The sequence below is a fragment of the Arachis hypogaea genome, chromosome 12, assembly GCF_003086295.3.
Source record: "Arachis hypogaea cultivar Tifrunner chromosome 12, arahy.Tifrunner.gnm2.J5K5, whole genome shotgun sequence".
Taxonomy (NCBI): domain Eukaryota; kingdom Viridiplantae; phylum Streptophyta; class Magnoliopsida; order Fabales; family Fabaceae; genus Arachis; species Arachis hypogaea.
In genome coordinates this window covers 8,175,516-8,197,253 of record NC_092047.1, presented here as the reverse complement: position 1 = coordinate 8,197,253, position 21,738 = coordinate 8,175,516, and the positions used below count along the sequence as shown (strand labels likewise).

The 21,738-nt window shown below is 30.8% G+C and overlaps 2 protein-coding genes across 2 annotated transcripts; both read right to left on the bottom strand.

Annotated features, from left to right (window-relative positions):
• Positions 1 to 4,777: 4,777 nt before the first annotated feature.
• Positions 4,778 to 9,032, bottom strand: LOC112726666 (pectinesterase 3). Its single transcript, XM_025776161.3, has 2 exons — positions 7,781 to 9,032; positions 4,778 to 5,651 (listed from the first exon to the last, which is right to left on the bottom strand). The coding sequence occupies exons 1-2, from the start codon at positions 8,853 to 8,855 to the stop codon at positions 4,960 to 4,962; spliced, it is 1,767 nt and encodes a 588-aa protein (XP_025631946.1). The 5' UTR covers positions 8,856 to 9,032; the 3' UTR covers positions 4,778 to 4,959.
• A 2,777-nt stretch (positions 9,033 to 11,809) lies between these two features.
• LOC112726665 (pectinesterase) lies at positions 11,810 to 18,428 on the bottom strand. The gene is made up of 3 exons (XM_025776160.3): positions 17,755 to 18,428; positions 16,646 to 17,186; positions 11,810 to 12,834 (listed from the first exon to the last, which is right to left on the bottom strand). Exons 1-3 carry the CDS (start codon positions 18,322 to 18,324, stop codon positions 12,143 to 12,145), a joined length of 1,803 nt encoding a protein of 600 aa, XP_025631945.1. The 5' UTR covers positions 18,325 to 18,428; the 3' UTR covers positions 11,810 to 12,142.
• Between the last annotated feature and the right edge of the window lie 3,310 nt (positions 18,429 to 21,738).

Below are 21,738 nucleotides of genomic sequence, written 5' to 3'. Positions count from 1 at the left end.
ACAGAGAAGATCAAGCCCGTCCACTATCGAAGCGGCCATGGTCTAGGAGATCGGCGATGAAGACGGCGTATCTCTAGGCGGCGAAGTTGATGTAGATCTTCTGGAAGAGCCAACCGGTGTCGGTGAATGGGAGGAAGAGCGCAACAGAAAAGGAGTCGGCGCCAGAGGAGAGAACGGAATTGAGTCAGCACCGAAGGAAAACGTCAGCAACGATGCCCTTTCTCGCCGGCGGCGCCTTCTTCTTCCTCTTCGTTCTCCACCCTTCCCTCCTCTATGTTTGTGTTGTCGAAGGAAAATAACAAATGAGGGTAAATGATGGATGAAGGGCATTTTTGTCCAAAAATTAGAGAAATGACAATTTTATAATGTTTTGTAACGTTGTGGATGATATTAATAACGAAAAAAGATCGGGGACGGTTTTGATCTTGACCCAAGACCTTAGGAACGAAAAAAGTAGTTAACCCTAAATTATTCAAGCAACAAAATCAATTTAAATTTTATATATTATCGAATACATGATGCCTCGATGCATTATCACAAACAACCAAAACTCTAAAAATTGATTTGCAACAAATGAACGGCTTATAATTGGTAGTCACAAGAGAAGCGTGTAAGATTCAGAGAGAGGAGAGAAAAAATAACTCTAAAATAAGTGATGACAGTGATATAGAAGACTTAGAAGAAGAAGTAGAATCTATAAAATAGATTTTCAACTAGGTTTACAATATAGTGATGAAAAAACTGTAGTGGTCTTGCAGAACATTTATGCAACGAGATATCAAAAGAAAATATCAACACAGTTCACAATACAATAAAAAAATAACCAGAAGAATGTAGAGAGCGACGCAAAACTATGGCTAATTTCTTTTATAAGGAGTAGTGTGTATAGAGTATCTTTTGAAGAGTTAGTATTAGGGTCCATTTGGAAACCTTTTAAAAGTAATTTTTTTGAGCTTTTGACTAATGAAAAGTAGTAGTATTAATGCCTGATGCAATTTTCAAAACCAAATTACAGCTTTCTAAGAAGCTATTTAGGAACTTATAGAGAAGTTAAAAAAATGACTTCTCTCATAATACTACTACTTTTTATCACATTTCTTTTAAAATAAGTATTTTTAGAATTAAAAATCCAAATACAAAATAACTTATTTATAAGCTACTTTTAATATAGCTATTTATTGTTTAAACTATTTTTCCAAAAGAAACTTAATTAAGCTGTTTACCCAAACTGAGCAGTACTATGGTATTTTGATAAGGTATTTTGGTTGTTGGGCTTCAGTCTTTGGTTTTAATCGAGTAGAAGATGTTTTTTTATTTAGTTTTCGTATATGTCGAGTGTTTTCAGCGTGCCGTTTATTAGGATGGGATTTGTTGTTTTGATAGTTAGTTCAATTTATCTGTTTCATCGAATTCTTGTACTTTACTCTCTGTTTGTAGTCGAACAATTCACCTAAAAATAAAAAAAAAGAACGATAGAACTGTAGAAGGTAAAATCGATCTGTTATTAATTTTGAAAAATCAATATCTAAAAACGAATTCTACATAAAAAAAAATTTTTTTTCATTGAAAAATAGTTACAAAAAATTTTGATCAACAAAAAACCGAATAAAATGTTACCAAACGAAGTGCTTCACAAGCCTTTGAGCACATTATGGAGCTCAAAGATTCCACCAAAGTGCAATTACTTTCTCTACAATCTCTATGTGACACATAAAGTGTGGCCGATACTACTTGGAACTTCCTCTACCTCGATTTTAAAAAATATTTCTGTTTAAAAAGAGAGTTGCTATATATTCAAATTTTGTTGGCAATTAAATCTAACTAAATTAGTCCAAACTAAAAAAAAAAAATAGTTTTATTAGTGGAACGTGAATATACACTCCAATTATGTAAATGTTCCTACATTTTTCTCTTTCTCCTCCTTCCTCTTCTACTTCTTTGTATTTCTCCTTTTCCTTCTTCGCATTTCTTTTCCTTCTTTTTCGTGTTTCTCCTCCTTTTTCTTTGCGTTCCTTCTTTTTTATTTTATTCCTCTCAAGAGAGTAAATCAAGAAGAATTTTGAGAAAATGAAATAAGAATAAGAAGATAAAGAAAAAAAGGATGAAAAAGAAAAAGAAAAAAATGACAAAGCGGAAGATGAGAAAGAGAAATTCAAGTGAAACAAAATCAAATGAACTTAAATTAAACTAAGAAATGAACCAAAATTTTTTAAAGAATAAAAATTTAGTCAATACTGAATAGCAGTATCAAGTGAATCTCAGTTAATTCACAAATAAACCGAAATTAGTTCAGATTTGAACAAAAACCAACTAAACAACTACACATGAACAAGTTCAACAAATTCAAGCGAGACGAAACCAAATGAACCTAAATTAAACTAAAAAATGAACCGAAATTTCTCAAGAAATAAAAAGTTTGGTCAATACTTAACAGCAACATCAAGTGAACATCGGTTAATTCACAAATGAACCGAAATGAGTTCATATTTGAACAAAAACTAACTAAATAATCACACATAAATAAGTTCAGCAAATTCAAACGAGAAGAAACCAAATGAACCTAAAATAAACTAAAAAAATGAACCAAAATTTCTTAAGAAATAAAAAAATTTGTCAATATTTAACAGCAGCAACAAGTAAACCTCAATTAATTCACAAATAAATCGAAATTAGTTCAAATTTGAACAAGCAGTAAAAAAACTCAATCATCAACAAAAACACATTGAATTCATTTCTAGATCCAAATGAACCTCAAATAAATTAAGAAATGAACCAAAATTATTTAATAATGATACCAAAGAAAATCAGAACTAATAAAGATGTTAGCAAAATGTTAGTATTGTTGGCAATGACGATAACGAAAGAAGAAGATGAAGCGACGACAGTGAACATGCGTGCATGAATTTAAAATATTGGGTTGAACTTGGTTAAAGTTATGACTTAGATGTAAAACTTTATTGGTTTGGAAAATAGAAGGTCGCAACTCTATTTTATTCACGTATGTTATAAACATTCATATTACATCAACCAATCAATCTATGTAAAAAAATATGTTAACGGTCTCAGATTAATAAATTTTGTAAACATGATTAACAATGTGTAAGTTTTAATTCAACAATTTTGTAAAGATATAAATTACTTCAACAAAAAGTTATTCAATATATTTAATTAAAGTTTTCATTAATGTCATTTAATCATTAACGCATATATTCAAATTTCAAACAAGTGCTTTCCCTTCAAGGTGAATAGGTCGATGTTAATTGTGTGGATTTAAAGTTTGGATTACTTTTCCAATCACGATTAATTAATAACAAGAAACGAAATATGGATAGTATTGATGAGAAATTGTGGTAAATTTTCTTATTGTATTGTCTGTACATTAATAAATATATATACAGAAGTTTCCTGTAAAATGTACAACCCCCCAAAATTGATGAAGAATCTATTGTAAATTTGATGCTAACTGAATGATGATTCACCAGAAGTCCATAACTAACAACTTTTAGAATGTGTAGATAAGAATATAAAAAAAAAAAAAGTAAACTATCATTTTTACCCACGAAAGTTTTAAATGCTGACAAATCTAGCAAAAAAAAGAAATTATTATTTGTATCCATAAAAGATGAATTTTATATGACAAAATTATCCAAACGTTGAAAATAAGCTAAAAACCCCAAATTACCTTTTTCCTAACCCTAATCTCAATACCCCTCACAAATTTCAACCCTCTCTTTATTCTTTTCATCAATTTTACCACCTCTTTCATCAACACCATCATCACCGCCACCGTCACCAACCGTCAGCCTCATCTTTCTCCTTCTCCACTGTCACAGCCATAAACTACAACAACTTCACTCTAACTTTTAATTTTACTTCTCATCATCACTTCTCCAATCCCAAATCCTATAAACACTCTATTACCGACATTACCATCATCACACTTCCTCCATCACTTTCAATACAATGTCAGAAGGAAAAGCACCTTTGGATGCTAAAAATTGAAACTTTGACAAGATCGCTTTGGTAGGGTCGCATATGAGTAACACAGAAATCTTGCACATGATAGTGATAATTTGGGAGAGTGAGAAACCGTAGACTTTGAAGAAGAGATGACGAAATCAGGCTTGATGGGAGTGTCAAAGAGAACGCACTTGTGTGCTCTGAGAGCGTTTTCATGGAAGAAACCGCACTTAGTGATGAGATAAGAGATAGTGAAAGAGTGGTGGTTATCGAAATGGAGGTGGTTGAGAAGAGGAATGAGTGGCAGCGTGTTTGTGATAGAAGAGGAGAAGAACACAAGGCGTAGAGCAGATGAGTAGTTGCAGGAAGTAAAGGTTGCAAGAAGTAAAAGATCATCACTATCGTTGTTGTTTATGGCTGTGGATAAAGAGAAACGTGAGTTTGAGGTTGGTGGAGGTGGAGATGATGGTAGTGTTGGTAAAAGAGGTGGTGAAATTTCTGAAAAGAATAAAGGAAGGGATGAGATTTGGAAGAAGGGAGTTGAGATTAGAATTAGGAGAAGGGTAATTTGGGGTTTTAAAATGATTTTTTAGTATTTGGATAATTTTGTTATATGAAACTCATGTTTTATAAGTACAAATGGTAATTTTCTTTTTTTGTGAGTTGTCAGCGTTTAAAACTTTTGTGTTTAGAAATGTACTCAAAAAAAAAAAAAAACAGTAAAAACAAAAAATCAAGTTTCTTGGGCTGATCAGTCTTGTTTGTACTACCATTTTGGACCGATTGCTGTTTATGCTTCAATAATTAATTCCAACAATTTTACAAAATCATTCAAAATTAAGTCAATTAACAATGCGCGCAAGACAAGTCACATTCTTTCTTGGGACTACAATACAAGTTATTATACATCACAATTGTGTGAAAGAAAAGGGGATGAGAAAAATAAGATTAGTAGTTGATGCTATGCTCTCTATAATGTTGTATGATACAGTATTAGAATCATAAAGTAGACTCAAACTGAACAGAAGCATCTTTGAGCCACTCTTGGCCTTGAATGAATGACTGGACCGTGTACTTTCCTGCATCAAGATCAGTGAGAGTGGGCTTGTACCCAGCCCATTTAACCCTCTGGGTCAGATCTGACCCAGGCCCACTGTTCTGGTACTCAGCATAGAAAATGGTATTAGGAGGTTCTACATTGGGTATCCAACTTATCCACCCAATTGGCTTCAAAAATGAGCCAATCTCAGATTGCATGATCACAGTGGTGGAGTAATCTTTCCATGGCCTACCAAGGTATGTTGGGGCAGTGAGAGTAAGATTGTCCTTATCAAGGGTAGTGATTGTGGATTTCTGGATCACAATGCCAGTGTTCTGGTTAGGGTCCTTCTTTCCTTGGGCTGTAATGGTATTGAACTGGTTTGGGAGTGGCTGCCTTGGCATGATCTTGCAGCTTTGGAACACAACTGCTGCATTGCCAAATATGAAGTCTATGGTGCCTGTGATGTCACATTCACGGTAGAATTGGCGGTTGGAGTGGGCATATAGGGTGTCTTGGTAGCCAATGAATGAGCACCGGTAGAACACGGAGCGGTCTGAGCCGGACCGGAGCGCCACGGCTTGGTGCTTCGATGCGCCTGCGGTGTTTATGAAACCTATATCTTTAGCTATGAATCCCTTTCCTTTAACGGCTGCAAAGTTTAAACATGTTTTTATGGTAAGTGCTTCAACTTCACAGAATTCAATTCAATGTGCATTCAAATATCTTGTAAAAATTTAAAATGTTGTAGCTTTGTGTTCACTAATTAATTTATGTCTATATCAATATCAGCTTACAATCTAATTATTTACAATCACTCTTTATAAATGGGCTGAAGATAGACACAATACACCACAAAACATAATAGAATTGCTTAATAATAGAATTGCTTAATTCATGTAACTGATCTCACTTTGTAAGATAAAGCATTGTTGTTTATAATATTTGCAATGTGTTTTAAACCCTTGTTTACTAACTACCCTTAATTAGTTTTTGGAGGGTAAAAAAGTAAAAGTAAAAGTAATAATCCCCAAAGTGAAACTGAAATGGGCCAACTCAGGTTCACATGCAAATTTCAATTATGAAATATATTAAAACTAAAACCATGTGGTTCGACCAAAACACAAAAGTGAAAAGAGAAACTAAAACCACGTTACATGCCGGATACACAACATAATCGGATAATCCGGTAATGCTCACGAAAGCACATGCAATGATGCAAATATGCAATATGCTTATCATAAAATTTTGTCCCCTTTTAAGAATTAAAATCTAATCTCTCGTAATTAACATAGTAATAATTTTTTTGGTATACAAATATCATATCTCTTCCTTCTCTTCTACAAGAATAGCCAAGCAAGTTGAAAGTTAGCAAATTTGTCCGTCCAATGCCTCCCACTTTCACAATGTAACCAAAATTTTTAATATCTGTTCTTTCTTAACTATTTTACTAGGGAAAAAAAAAACCCACATTTTGTGTTCAAGGAAAAATAAAAACTTTAATATGTTTTCTTTCTCCATGAATTACATAATTTCCGTCAATTCATAATGCGCAACTTTTTATATTCATTTACTTTTGATTAAATTACTCTATTGTTCCTGTAGTTTTATCAAATTTTTAATTAGATTTTATATATTTTTTTAATTAAATTTTTATATTATTTTAATTTTGTAATTATGTTCTTTACATGTTAAAAATATTAAAATTAATATAATATTTTTACCAAAATACATACAGTCAAAAATTTAATTAAATTTTTAATTATAAATATCTTTAATTTGTAAAAAAAATATTTAATTAATTCTAATATTTTTTTTATATTAAAAAAGATTTAATTAAAAAATTAAAATAATATAAGAACCCAATTAAAATATATATATATAAATCTAATAAAAATTTGATAAAACTAAACAGACCAACTGAATAATTAAACTTTTATTTTTTTGTTTTTACATGGCCCAAGAGGCTAAATTCACAGCGGAGGTTTAACAAGAATATTAATAATCAAATTCAAATCTAAAGCTTGCAAATTGCAATAGATTCATCATTAGATTTCTCAGAGAATTTAACAATTCTCAAACATGACCATTAATAAATTTTAGCATCAAATGATTTTTATTTTCGTTAAATAAATCAGTCTTGTTTATCTATATAAAAAATTGAACTAAAAATTTTAAAATTTTTTTTAGAGAAAAACCCAAATCAATCCCTGATAATTACCTCAAAAGACAACGAGGTCTCTGACAAAAAAAAATCCCAACTCGGTCCCTAAAAAAAAAACCCAACCTGACTCCTGACAATTACTTTGAAAGGACAACGAGGTCCCTGTGCCAAAAAAAAATTATCAGGTACCGGATTGGGTGTTTTTTTTTTTTTTCTTGGGACTTCGTTGTCCTTTCGAGATAATTGTCGGAGACCGGATGGGATATTCACTCAACTTTTTATAAACTAATATAATTTTATTAATTAATTATGAGAACTAATTTATTTAACTTTTATTTTTTAAAGTTTCACATAAAAGATTAATTTGTCTAATAAAATAAATGACTAAAAACTAATTTATAATAAAATTTGTTTAAACTAAAATATCCTACCAGTCACCAAAAACTAAAATATCCTACCACTAAAAAATTACTTATCTGGGTATTACTCTTTTCTAAATCAGCACAAAATCTACTGAGTAGAATAGTCAAGTATCAAATGTCCAAAAACATATTTTAAAAAATAATTCATATAAAAATTGTGGAAATTAATTAAATTTAAGAAAAAAAAATACTTACCGAAAGTGGCAGTCTCAAATGTAGGAACGCCGTCGATGAAGTTCCGGTTACCTGTGACGATGGTTTTCGTCTTATCATCACCGTAGATCATCACATTCCAAGTGTTCTTATCCAAATCGATGTTCTCTCTGTAAATTCCTGTCTTCACGTAAATCACGTGCCTCTTCAAGCTCTTCTTCTTCACGGCATTCACCGCCGCCGTGATGGTGGTGTAGTCACCGCTTCCGTCCTGCGCCACCACCACACGAGTCTCCGTTTCGTTCACATTCCCTGCCAGCAGCCTCCTATCCGCCGCCGTCACCCACTCCGGAAACCCGAGTAACCGCCGCCGGTGCACCGGCGAATCGAACTTTGAAATCAGCCCTAAGATCCTCGTCACAATCGCCAAGCTGTTGCTCGCGTACTCTGTGGAGTTCTTCATCGCCGTTTGAACTTCTCCGACAACGCCGTGCTCAGCGGTAGAATCCACATCGGAGATCGCGTCAATGCACGTTTCCTGGTTCGTTATCGCCGCGCTCAGCCATGTTTCCAGATCGGTTATCTTCCCCGCCGCCAGCACCTTCCGTCCTTCGTCGGCGACTCCGATCGACTCGTTTAGGCGATCTAGAGCGTCGTCGAGCACGGTTTCGCACACATCGATCGCCTTTTGGAGCCGTGAATCGTTCTTCGTAGATTCGCGAAGCTTGGAGGGAAGCTGCTTCGCGAGCTTGGAGAGCTCGTCAATGGCGACGCCGAGGGAGAGGCGGAAGAGGAGCTTGGGATCAGTAGTGTTGGTGTTTGCGACGGCGGAGATGGCGGAGAAGCACGAGTTAGGGTACTGAGTCACATCGCAAACCGCTTTGAGTGACGCGGCCGGAGTTAACTCGGGTGTTGGGACCGAGTTAGAAGATGATGATGATGATTTGGTGTTGCGCTTGTGTATGACGATTCCTGCTACTGCGGCAATAATCGCCGCTGAGAGGATTAGTGATGAGACGATTAGGATTATGATTCGCTTACGTGTCTTCTTCTGATAGGCTTGTTGCTCGGCCTCATCGACTTTGCCGTATCCCTTGAAGGACTTGATTGTGTCCATTGTTTTTCTGTGTGCTTTCTATATTTTAGAAGTGTGTGAGAGTTGTGACTGCGTGAGGTTTTGGTTTGGGTTTTGAGACTTTGAAACTCTCAGTGCTTTATATAATGGAGACAATGCTACTGAATTTAAAAGAATATTACATAAATATAAAGATTCATTTAAATATTTAATTATCTATTAATATTTCATTATTAAAAACAGTTGACTTGAGTCTTGAATCACTTTTTTTTGTGTTATCGAAAATAGAGAGCCTCGAACCCCAACTTCTAAGTGAATATAAAGAATATATGTCATTTGAGTTTTACGTCATTATTTGAGTAATCACTTACTAATTAGATATATTTCATTTTAAACTTTGATCTCTGCTATTTAGGAAAGGGTTTTGCGGCACCAAATTTTTCTTTTCAAGTGGCTTTTAATTTTAAATAAATTAGTCACTAATACAAATAAAATTTAAAACTGTTACACTTGTCAAATTTTAATCTTCTAATTCATCATTGGCTTCCTTGAATTTACATTTAATCGCATTATATTGTTATATATTGTATTATTGTGAAATAATAAGGAAATGAGTGTATAGCAAATTAGCAATTAAACATGATAAATTAAACTAATTAATGTAAAGTAGTAAAATAATATTAATACGTAATTACATACAAAGTCCTATGTGTATGGATCGGAATTGTTGTATTTAGCATTATTCTTTTTGGATTAAGAATATGACGTGTTTCTCCTTTATGTCCGTGATGCTTCTTTGTGAAGATTAAAAGAGTAATGAATATCTTTATTTAATTTGTAAAACAGTAACATCATGGTGTTTCTTGAATTGACTGCATAATTATGTATCTCCCAATAGAAAGCTTTTACAGGCATAGACGCGTTTAGGATAATTTGATTTCGATTTGTATAATTAAACCAATTACATTATATTAATGGCCTATTAATTAGTTTTATATAATGTATCTCAATGTTTTTAGTTGTACAAGTGAATTCTTTAATTTTTTGAATAAATATAATTAGCCACTCTAATTAGTCAAGTGTGTGTTGAAGTTATGTATGAAGCTTCTGATTTTCTCATTTTACACGGTTTAATTTGGGAATGGCTTATGGAATAAGGATCCGCGGTTTCGTTAAGATAATGATTCATTTCATTCTGAAGCTGAGCTGTTTTATATTCTAACAATAATATCATGCATCCATGAATACCGCAATGTATTGAGTCATGAAGAGATCATGATTTCTTCTATTTTAAAAAAATATTCCACATAAATTTTAGTCAACTCATCAAAATTTTATATTTGTGTATTCGATATTTTAGATATTTTTTTTCTTCTTTTTTTTGGACTATTAATATCCATATTTTATTTTAAAAATTTCAACTAATTTAATTTTAAATATAAAAATATTCTATGTACCTTAAAAATCAACTAGTTATTATATATTTATATATCTATTAATTTTAATTTTTTTAATTAAATAACCAATTATCAGAATAATCAACATATTATAATAAAATAATTAGATTTGTAATAGACAAATAATTAATTTTGTATATAGTAGTATAATGGTTTTTAAAAAATATTAATACATATTGTTAAATGTAATGATTGAATGATGTGTAATTTTTAGTATATACATATATTATAATTTTTTTTTATTTCTATTACTAATTTTTTTATAAACAATTTTGTCTTTATTAATTTCTCAACCGATGGTGATGGGAATGATCGTGAGATGATATCATAATATTCTCTACCAGTTTGAAAATATTTTTTTCTTTAAAGAAAAGAAAGAAAAAATCAAAGGAACTTTAATGTTGGAGATGAGAATTGAGGGCCATATGGCAAAGTATCCGGTAATCGCGCCAACACACATGCAGGCCCTGTTCTTTCTTTTCTACTTCACGAATATAAAGATATGAGAAAAATTTTTGGTGCAATGATTTTTAATATTTTTTTATAATTGTTTAGTTAGTATAAATATTAAATTATTTTTAATAAATAAATTTTTTTAATTTATATATATAAATTTAAAAATATGAATATGAATTATATTGATTTATATGTATAAAATTTTAATAAATATAAATATAAATTATTACTAATTAAAAATAATATATTTGTTGAATGTGTAACATTCTTGACATAATAGTTAATACACTGAAACCAATTCCTATGTTTTTACACATACATATGGTTTCAAAGTAGGACAAGAATATTGCATATCCGTTTTCTTTTCATTCAAAGGCCAATTCCATTATTATTTTATTTTATTTTATTCTTTATGGATAGAAAGAACAATTTTTTTAGTAACGTAAGCTAGTTACACAAAATGTTCCTTCCCCCTCCCTCCTTTTGTCTAAGTGGGCTGGGCTAATACAGAGAACTATGCTACCTTAAGCAATATCCAAACCACCCAACGTTGTTGGTATCTTTTCAGACCAAAATGAAAACTGAAAAGGGTGGTTGATAACTTGATATATGTATATAGACAAGAATATATTTTGTTATTTTTTAATTGATGATTCATTTATTTTATGTTGTTTTTAAACTCTCTTTAATAGAAAATCTTATGATAGGTTCTTGCATTCATTAGCAATAATCTTTCTTTGATAGATGATAGGTGATTGTCTTAACTCTTATCAAATAAGGGAACTTTTATTGAGTAGCAATCTTAGATAATGCATTAGGTTATATTTTGCTCACTAGAACTTGTGATATGCCATTAATTAACTTTTATTGACTTGAATTCGAAGCTTAGTATATACAACTATTTCTATTGAGAGACTCACTCATCAAAGTCATGTACGTGACCCAAATCGAGTTTAAATTAGTTGGAACGAAGCTCTGAAATCGGGAAAAAAAAAACTTGCAATTGCGTCTTCTTAATTCTCATCATCATTTAAAAACATAATATAACTTTTAATCAATGAAGGCGGCCAAAGCCTTGTCATATAATATGAATATAATAAATTTATTAATTCCAACCATATGAGCAACATTACAACAAATAAATTAAAGTAACATCAGCCTCATCTGCAGAGTAACATATGGCACTCCAAATAATACCTCTTTTCTTTTTTTTTCATGATATCCAAATAATACATCTTAATCTCAATAATGATAATAATCACACCCTCCCTCATTTTCTCTTTCTCTTTTTAACCCAATTTCCCTCTACTATTCTAGTAGGTGTAAGGGGGAAAAAGAATAGACTCAAAGTGTCTTTTTTTTAATAAATTTTTTGGACCATGAATAGACTCAATGTTAAGTTCCAAATATAACTAATTATAACCCAAGAGAGAAAGGGAAGCCTGTTGAGCCCAACCAATTAGAACCCCCAATGAAGGCCCCAGCTGTAAAAGCCTGGGCCTCAGCAGCATTTGTAATTACCTTATAGCCCTTCCAGGTAACCCTAGCAGAAGTACCAGCACCAGGCCCAGTATTTTGGTACTCTCTATAAACCAAAGTATTTAGTGCAAAGTCTCCATTCCACTCATGCCATCCAACAGGTTGAATTACATCGCTTATGGTGCTTTGCATGATCACGGTTCTAGAGTACTCCTTCCATGGCCTACCAAGGTAGGTAGGGAAACTCTTCTTCACAGGCTCCAAATCCGTGGTGGCACCAATCCTACATTTTTGGATCACAATTCCGGTGTTTTGGTTAGGGTCAACCCTGCCCTGCGCCGTGACCATGTTCTTCTGACCAGGGTCAGGGCGCCGGGCATGGATGTCGCAGTTTTGAAAAACTGCGGCTGAATTACCAAAGATAAAGTCGACGGTGCCCACGACGAGGCAATTGACAAAGAATTGACGGTTGTTGTGGACATAGAGGGTGTCTTGGTAGGCGAGGATATCGCAGTTGTAGAAAGCTGAGAGGTCGCCACCGACTCGAAGTGCCACCGCTTGGTGCTTTGCTGCTCCGGCTGTGTTTTGGAAGGTTATGTCTCTTGCAAGAAAGTTTGGTCCCACAACGGCTGCAACCATATACATAAATTTGTTATTTATGAAATGTATTCAAAATAATTAAATGAAGAGGAAATATAGGAAACCAATGGAATATTTGTACAATGTTTTTGAGATGAATAGTTTCATGACATAATATCATAACTCTAGATTCGAAAGGTCAAGAGTGATTTCATGACATGAGATATTTATTATCCCTTGTATGAGTGATGTTCATTTTTTAAGCCCATTGTTCTTAAATGAATACATATCTCAAATCTTAAAAATAGCGTATACATGAGTATATTTTGTCTCTCTTCAAATCAAGATTATTATTATTATTATTATAGTAAATCTAATGGTAATTCATATGTAAATAAATCAATGGATGATATAAAATTAATAGATTTATCGACTTCTATGTAAAAGTTAACATCAATAATCATGCATGTTTTTCACCTTATTTTGGATGAGATTATTTATGGCTCTTTGTCTTTTTATCCAAAATGAAACATTCCTGAACTTATACGTACTCTGAGAGTGGTTGGGACTTTGTGAGTAATAAGTAGGTTGTGTGTGACGTGGGTTAAGTTTCAAATAATTTAACTAAGTTCCTTAAATTGGAAGATGCAAACTTTTCAACTACTATAGCTAGGAAAAAAAGGTGATACACAATAGTACATATTTTCCTTTCCTCTAGCACGAGATGCACATGTTCTTCTCAGCATAGAAATTAAATAAATTTGAACTACAGATACCATAAACAAATAAAACTATCTAGCGATCTAGGCATGGTTAAATGGTTTGAATACATTTGATGAGTGGTCCTTATTACTACTACTTATTTCTTTTGTTCATACATAAGGACAAATTTTGGTGACAAATTAGATTGTACAATTGAACATTTGCACATGTTCATGCATCTAAATGGGGTCATCAATAGGCTTCTCTAGTCTCTAGCGAGCAGCAAGTGGGGTGAAAATAAAATTAAAAAAAAACATATATATATATAATGGGACATATATACATACAACTATACAAATACAAGCATGCTTCGAAGTTCATAATTTTAATATATTAGATTTCAAATGGGGTAACAACAATTAATTCAGAGAAAAAGTTGGAAAGACATAAATACTAGAGGAAAGGTCATAAGCTATATATATGTGGTATGAAGTATAGGACATGATATAAGACAATGTCATAACTCATAAGTTGGGTAATCTTTAATTATGACTAATAGATTATAGATCTAGGGAGATTAATTTCTAAGATGTTTATATGGCGTAAGATAGTGACAGTTCAGCCAAAAGATATAAAGTGTGTGTAGCATGCAAGTCTATGGGTGATGGGTCGTTTATGTTATAAGACTATTATTATTATTATTATAAAATAAATAAATAAATACAGATAGAGAGCCATGACAAATTGGCATGCATGATTGAAGGGAATAGGTTGGAAGGAAGCATCAAGGAATGTTCGGGCTTGAATAAAATAAAGTTAAGGCCTGCGAAATTCAAAAACTCAAACTTGGAGCTGAAATATTCCGAAAAAGACAAGGGAACCTAATGGAACAATATATGTATATATATAAAGTCATGTTAAATGGAAAAAGCAACCACTTTTAGCTGTAACCCAATTCCTTTTTCCATTTGAAAGAATATCTATATACTAAAAAAAAACGTTTTCCTAAGAAAGATAAATTAAATTGTTAGGAATTTTTTTAAAAAAGAGTTCACGTGAAAATATATTAAAGCATATTAAATAGTACAAAAGAAATTTTTTTAAATATTTTAATTCTGTAAGAAAAAATCTAAGTGAATTTATTATTCTAAATTTTTTTTCTTGTGTGCCACATGCATTGGGCCATTAAAAGAGGGACCGGGTCCTTTTGCCCATAAGACTATAACAGTATAACTCCACAACCACAAGTTAGCTATTCTTAATTATGACGTCAGCATGATTTTAATATAGGATAATACTTAACTAATATTTTATATTCTAAGTATTAACTTTTAAATCTTAATTTTTTAACTCTAATTCTTAATAATATAAAAAATAAAATATTAATTTAAAAATATTGGTTAATATTAATAAAAAAATTTTTAATATATAGCACATTCTTTTAGGTTAAAAGTTATTTACTTCGTAATTAAGAAAGAGAACAAAAGTACTATTTATATATTTCTTCTTTATGTGCATGAATTCATTAAGAGATGAAGAAAAAAGACTAGTAAATAGTGATGTATAAATAATAATATTTTTGAATTTACATAATATTTCTTTTTTTTAGCATGATAAGATATATGTTTGATCTTCTTTATTGTATTTCAAACATAAAAACGTGTATGAAATATTTCGAAGAAAAGTCCTGAACATGCAACATTAATTTTATCTTTCTAAAAGGACACTATTAAACTTTAATTTATCCATAGCAGAAAAGCTAGTGTGTGAAAAGTTAATATATTTGACAAAAAGATATAACTATGATCAAAAGTCAAAATTGAAGAACCCATGTGCATGCTAACCCGCCCCCTTATTTTATTGAAAATGATAGCTTTTATTGAAAAAAAAGGATAATTATACTAATTATGATGAAAAATAGGGTTATGACATATAACACTGTACTAACACTTAACATATTATATGCTGTGGCCCAAAAATTTTTTTGTTGTGTTACAGCTAAGCCTCCATCCCCGAAATTAAAGGCATTAATGTGTATATATATAGATATATATTTATTTATAACACATGATAGCAAGCACTAACCAATGATATGATGGTGAGTGTTGCTCTAACCATGCATATATTTATAGGCCATCCATGTTAAGTATCTGATCCCTTAAATTAAGCTATTGATTATATACACTTGAACCTTTTTCAATTATTGGGTGGAGTTAGAGTGAAGGAAAACATGTCAGCTTTTCAATCTTTTCCACTCTTTGAGGAAGATAGACACATACCAATATTGGTAAATATAAAAGAATTAGGAACTCTTTGCAAATTAAAGCTATTGTTTATCTAGAGTCCTTTTTGGTATTTTGTTGGAAATTCCTAAGACATCCAATACTAGAAGAGTAGAAGGATCTACATAATGTATTGGTGCAAATTAAAGAACAAGTTGCATATGACATACACTTTATGGTGCAACTATCACTTTATCTATTAATTATTAATTAATTACGTTATAAATGTGCTAAACAAAAAATTATTTATGTTTAAAGAAGTTTGTATAATTATTTAGCCATTACATTACTATTATTTATATTATGAACTTCATTCATTTATTTATTTTTCTCTTCATTTAAACTTAATTGGTGTCCAAATGAATATTTAACTTTAATATATACAAAATATCTAGCATTTTGATTCCAACTTGATAAATATTTAGAATGAATTTATAGAGAATTTTATTTATTTTTTAAAAAATAATATATACACACTAAAAATTAATTATTAAATTAGTTATCATGTAATATATATTTTATATTTTAGTATACTGACGGATTATTAATGTAAAGTTACCATGATTGTTTATTTATTAATCTCCTAACAACTAACATCCCTCATTAAAAAAAAAAACAAACAAAAATAAAAAACTGACAACCCTATACTTGCATCCAATTCCAATACAAGACATCAAATAATTGGTGAGTCACGACTCACAAGTATATAACCGTTAGCCAAACCATTTATTTATCCTTTTCTTTTAAATTAAAAAAAATTACGTAATTAATTAATTTTATTTCTTATCTAGTGCAAATTAAACTAATTAATCAAGTAATTAATAAATTAGGGTCATGAATGGAATCTAACTAAAGTAGAAAATGAACAAGATCTTACCGACGGTGGCGGAGTTGAAGGTGGTGTCGCCATCTTTAACGTTTCTACTTCCGGTGATAATGGTGTTGGTTCTTCCATCTCCCAAGAACATTATATTCGTCTTCTTCTTCGGCACTTCAACATTCTCTCTGTATACACCAGCTTTGATCTTAATCACATACCTCTTGCTACTCTTCTCCGGCGCCGCCTTCACCGCCTCCGACACTGTCTTGAAGTTCCCGCTCCCGTCCGCCGCCACCACAACGTCCGCCTTCACCGTCGCCGCCTGCAACAGCCTCCTGTCACCAACCGACATCCACTGCGGCCACTTTACTCCCTTCTCGTCTTCTTCTTCCTCCATCATCATCAACTTCCTTCCTCCGTTCGCCGTCGCCGTCGTCATCATTTTCTGTTCGTAGTTTGCGATGTCGGTGTCGGTCATGTTCTTCGTCATAGCCAATGCGTTGCTGCACATGTGCTCCACGTGTACCTGACCTTCTTCTAGAGCCTTCCTTACATTCTTGTCCGCCGCGTCGTGCGAGAAACCGTCCAAGCAAGTCACCTGATACAGGTTCATCGTCGCATTACGGTTAGTTATAACTAACTCACTCACTCAATTAGCTTATTATTATTCCGTTAGAGTTTGTTACAGTCAGTTAGTTAGTTTGTTCACTCAATTAAATCTGTTAGAACTTGAAAATTAAAGCTCCTTCAACCACCGTCCACCATTAAGCTGCGCTCAAGAGGTGGTTTGGAATTTGGATAAGCCCAAAAGCTACCGAAATTTCAATTTAAATTGATACTTATTAAAATAAACCTCAAAATATTAAGGCGTTTTAAATTGATAAATGCAGTAAAAAAAATTTAGTCAATGGCGTCATTTTGTTTCTTTCATTTTCTGAAGGAATGGAAAAGTCTAGGGCAGCAATTTTGTTAATTTTGTTGTAATAATAAAAGATTTAGTCAAACTTAAAATTCCAACAACTACCTCACATTTCAATTTCAACTTGAAAAATTATATTTAAAATGTTATGTGACGATTTTTAACTATATAAATTTTCACTTAGATTAAATTACTTAACATATAGTCATATACTATCGTCATCTCATAAAGACATTAATTCGCTGACCTGGTTGGTTATGGCGGCACTAATAAGAGTGTTGAGATCATCGGCGTGCTGGTAGAGAGTCTTCTTGTTAGAGTTAGGATAGAGCTTGATGTCCTCGTAGGCCTGATGGAGCTCGTCAAGGGACTCGTCAATGGTCTCAAGGCAGTCGTGGAGGGCGATCCTCTCCCTGTGGGTGAGGATCTTCTCCCGCTCCTCGAGAATCTTCTTGATAACAAAGAAGTTGTGCTCGACGGTCCTGCAAGTAACGTTGAGGGACAATTCAATGACATCTTTGTGAGAAGTGACCTTGTTTGTCACGCCAGGCTCGGAGGAGACGGCCGAGAAACAGAGGTCTTGGTAGAATGTGGAGCTGCAAGCGTTTTTGATGATGGTGTGGGAGTGGTGAGAGAGTGCGAGAGAAGAGGAGGAAGAGGAGTTGTTGTTTTTGTGGGAGTTTACGCCGGCGACTATGGCAACCACGGAGGCGACGAGGAGGAGGGTGGCGAAGAGAGACAAGAAGAGCTTCTTTTTCTTGTTGTTGTTAGTGGAAGAATGAGTGAGTTGGGTGAATGCTTGTTTTAACTTAGACATTGGGTGTGGATGTTGTGTAGTGGTTAAACAAAGCTAAGAGAGGAGTGTAAGAAGGAGGCTGATAAGAATGGTCATATATAGTAGTAGCATAGTGGACAATGGCCATCTTTTTTAATATATATATATATATATATATATATATATATATATATATATATATATATATATATATATATATATTATTTTTTATTTTTATAATTATTTTAATATAAAAGTAAAAAATACAATAACATCACATACTCAATAAATATTATCATAAATTAGCCAATAATAGTTTGCAATTTTACACTCATATTTATAAAAATTTACACATATAAAATATATCATTTATACATATATTTAATAAATTTTATACACATAAATTAATATACTTTACATTCATATTGATTATAATTTACACATATAAATTAATAAAATTTGTTCATCTTAAAGATTTTTTGTAAAAATATACATAAAAAATATGACATGTAATAATAAATTTTTTTAAATGCTTTTGGTGTTTGTTAGTTGTTGAAAGTTTTGAAACTGGTGTATTTACAGCACATTTTTAATTATAAATAAATTGAGAAAGAAATAAATTATATTTTAGAGTATTTATTATATTTTAAAATATTGTTTTCCAAACTCGTTTTCCCTTTTATCCATTTCCTTATTCGTTTCATTTAAAGGGATTTAAGAAAAACCTACTATGTATATTAAAATATATTATTTGTATTCTAAAATTAATTATTATAATTAGTTATTGATATATTTGTATATAAAATTATAAATATATATATAGTTTAATTTATTTTTAATATATATTATATTTTAATATATATATTTTATATATTAATAATTGAGTTTGATAGTTAATTTTGATATTCACATAGTATTATAATATATATATATATATATATATATAACTCTATTTTTTATAAAAAAGTTGCAGAGACTTGTCTCTTTGTTATTTTGTTTTATTTGATACGGGAACGTGTATCTTACTATCTTTATTTTGTAAGAGTTTCTCGTGGATGGTTATTCCGTGAAAAAATTTAACTCACAGATTTCTTCTAATATATTCTATGTGCTTATTACATACATACACGCTAGTACTAGTGGAAAATTATTTGCCGTGTTTAATTATGTTGTGGATATAAACCCTAATTTCACTAAAAGTATATATATTTTAGTTATGAAATGTGACATTAATCAGGTCGAATTTGTCTTAAATATGAATCGGATACAAAAATCATACGAATAATGCTAGGTAGATAAAAAAAACAGTCAGAATTATTTGGTCCAAATCTAGTTTAAAATAGAGCTGATTCTTGCGTGCTCCTAGTTAATAATATTGTTGTTAAAAAAGAAGATTAAATGAGTAAAATAATAAAATTAAATCAACTTAACTTTTATTGAATTGAACTTAAAATATTATGTATATTATCTAAATAAGCATAATGTCAAATAGACAAAAAAAAAAGTCAAAACTTACTATATTTAATATTTATTAATTGTTACAACAATTAATAAATTTTACATAAAATAAGTTTGGACTGTTTTTTGCTAATATTTTTGTTACTAAACATTTTCGCTAAACAAAATATAATTGAATTTAATTCAACTTTTATTTTGTATCATCATAATAAATTTGAATCCTCTAAATTTTAGATTTTTACTTTAGAAGATAAAATGAGATCTTTCATTATTTAATGTTTTCTCTCTCATATTTTTTTTCTATCTATAAAATAAATAATAATAAATTATATTTTACTCTTTAAAATAAAATTCAAAATTTAGAATATCCAGATTTCATCATAATAATATGAAAACATTATATTTAATTTTTGGTCCAAGTGAATTGATTATGGATTACCCCCATCAAGCTCTTAATTAGCTCTTTGAGAATTTTTAGAAATACATATATAGCTCACACGCCAAAAGCTTTTACTCTATTGTGTAAATATTCATATAGATGGATAAATAATGTGTTTGAGTTTGCACTTTGTATTATTATTCGTGTGTAACCATGAGTGGTTATTTGACTTCATGCTTTCTTCCTTTTCTTTTGAATTCTTTATATATTAAACAAAAGAAAAACTAAACACAACTTTTCTCTCTCACTCTCTAGCTTTCTATTTATTAAATTTTTTTTCCTTAGATAAATCTATATGCCATGTTACAAAGAACCATTGGCCCACAGGACATATTATTTCCTCCTATTAGAGAGATTTTTAATTTTAAGATCTTATGGAATTCTTTATGCACTTATTTAATTTCGTGTGTTTATATTTAATAGGGACATTGCATATTTGATATTAAAACCTTAAAAGTGTATTTGACGTTAGATATTACTAATATATTTTGGAAATTTCATATGACTGTATGGGTTTATATTTAAACTTCTCAAAATTGATCTGTAAAGTCTTAAAGCAACACAAGTTGCAAACTTGCAATATTTAGTTTGATAGCATGTATTATTTTTTTGAGAAAATAACAAATCGATCCTTGAATTTTTGGCCTACAGACATTTAGGTCTCTAAAAATTTAGAAATATATTTAAGTCTCTAACTTTTTTAAAATTTGGACACATCGATCTATGAGTTTAATTTGTCCAATTTTAAAAACTCTCTTACATGTACATTTATATTAACCAGGTCAATACAACAGGAGTTACGTTTAAATTTTTTTGTTGGGTTTGACAGACCTAAGTGAACATGAGGAATCGATATGTCCAAATTTTAAAAAGGTCAGAAACTTAAATATATTTTCAAATCTTCAAAAACTTAAATGTCCTTAAAAGGTCAAGTACCTATTTGTCCTTTTCTCTATTTTTTTTAACATATGATTGCAGCTTTTCTAGCTTTTGATATTACAAATTGCATAGACATCTATATTAAATTCGTCTATTAAAACACATGTTGGAATCGAATTACTTTCTTCATGGATGGTGTAAACCCAATTATTCCAAAACTCCTTTAATTTGTACTTTCCCTTAAAAAATTGGATAAGATATAGCTTTTAAAAAAAAATTGTTGCATGGAATATATAGAATGTCGTGTTTTAGTAATATCAAATTGCACAAATTTTAACTAGTTATTTATATTAGAAATTGATGGCTAAAGTAATATGTTTGTTTACTATTTAAAACCATAATTAACTGAAACTATTAATTAAAACGAACATTAGATATATAATTATTTGTGTGTCTTTATCTAACAATTTAAATTTTTGAATATCTGATTTTATAATATGATATCAAATGGATAATACTAGGTAGACAAAAAATACAGTCAAAACTTGCCTTATTTAACATTCATTAATTATCGCAACAATTAATAAATACTAAATAAGATAAATTATGGCTGTTTTTGGCTAATTTTTTTTATTACCAAACATTTTGGGATGCTTGTTATCTCTGAAAAAATAAAAATA

Excerpts from the sequence above, each read along its gene's own strand:
- LOC112726665 (XM_025776160.3), bottom strand. The coding sequence starts at position 18,324 with ATGTCTAAGTTAAAACAAGCATTCACCCAACTCACTCATTCTTCCACT. Across the intron at positions 17,187-17,754 it reads GTGCCGCCATAACCAACCAG|GTGACTTGCTTGGACGGTTT; the intron begins GTCAGCGAATTA and ends AACCTGTATCAG. Across the intron at positions 12,835-16,645 it reads CTTCAACTCCGCCACCGTCG|CCGTTGTGGGACCAAACTTT; the intron begins GTAAGATCTTGT and ends ATATGGTTGCAG.
- LOC112726666 (XM_025776161.3), bottom strand. The coding sequence starts at position 8,855 with ATGGACACAATCAAGTCCTTCAAGGGATACGGCAAAGTCGATGAGGCC. Across the intron at positions 5,652-7,780 it reads ATTTGAGACTGCCACTTTCG|CCGTTAAAGGAAAGGGATTC; the intron begins GTAAGTATTTTT and ends TAAACTTTGCAG.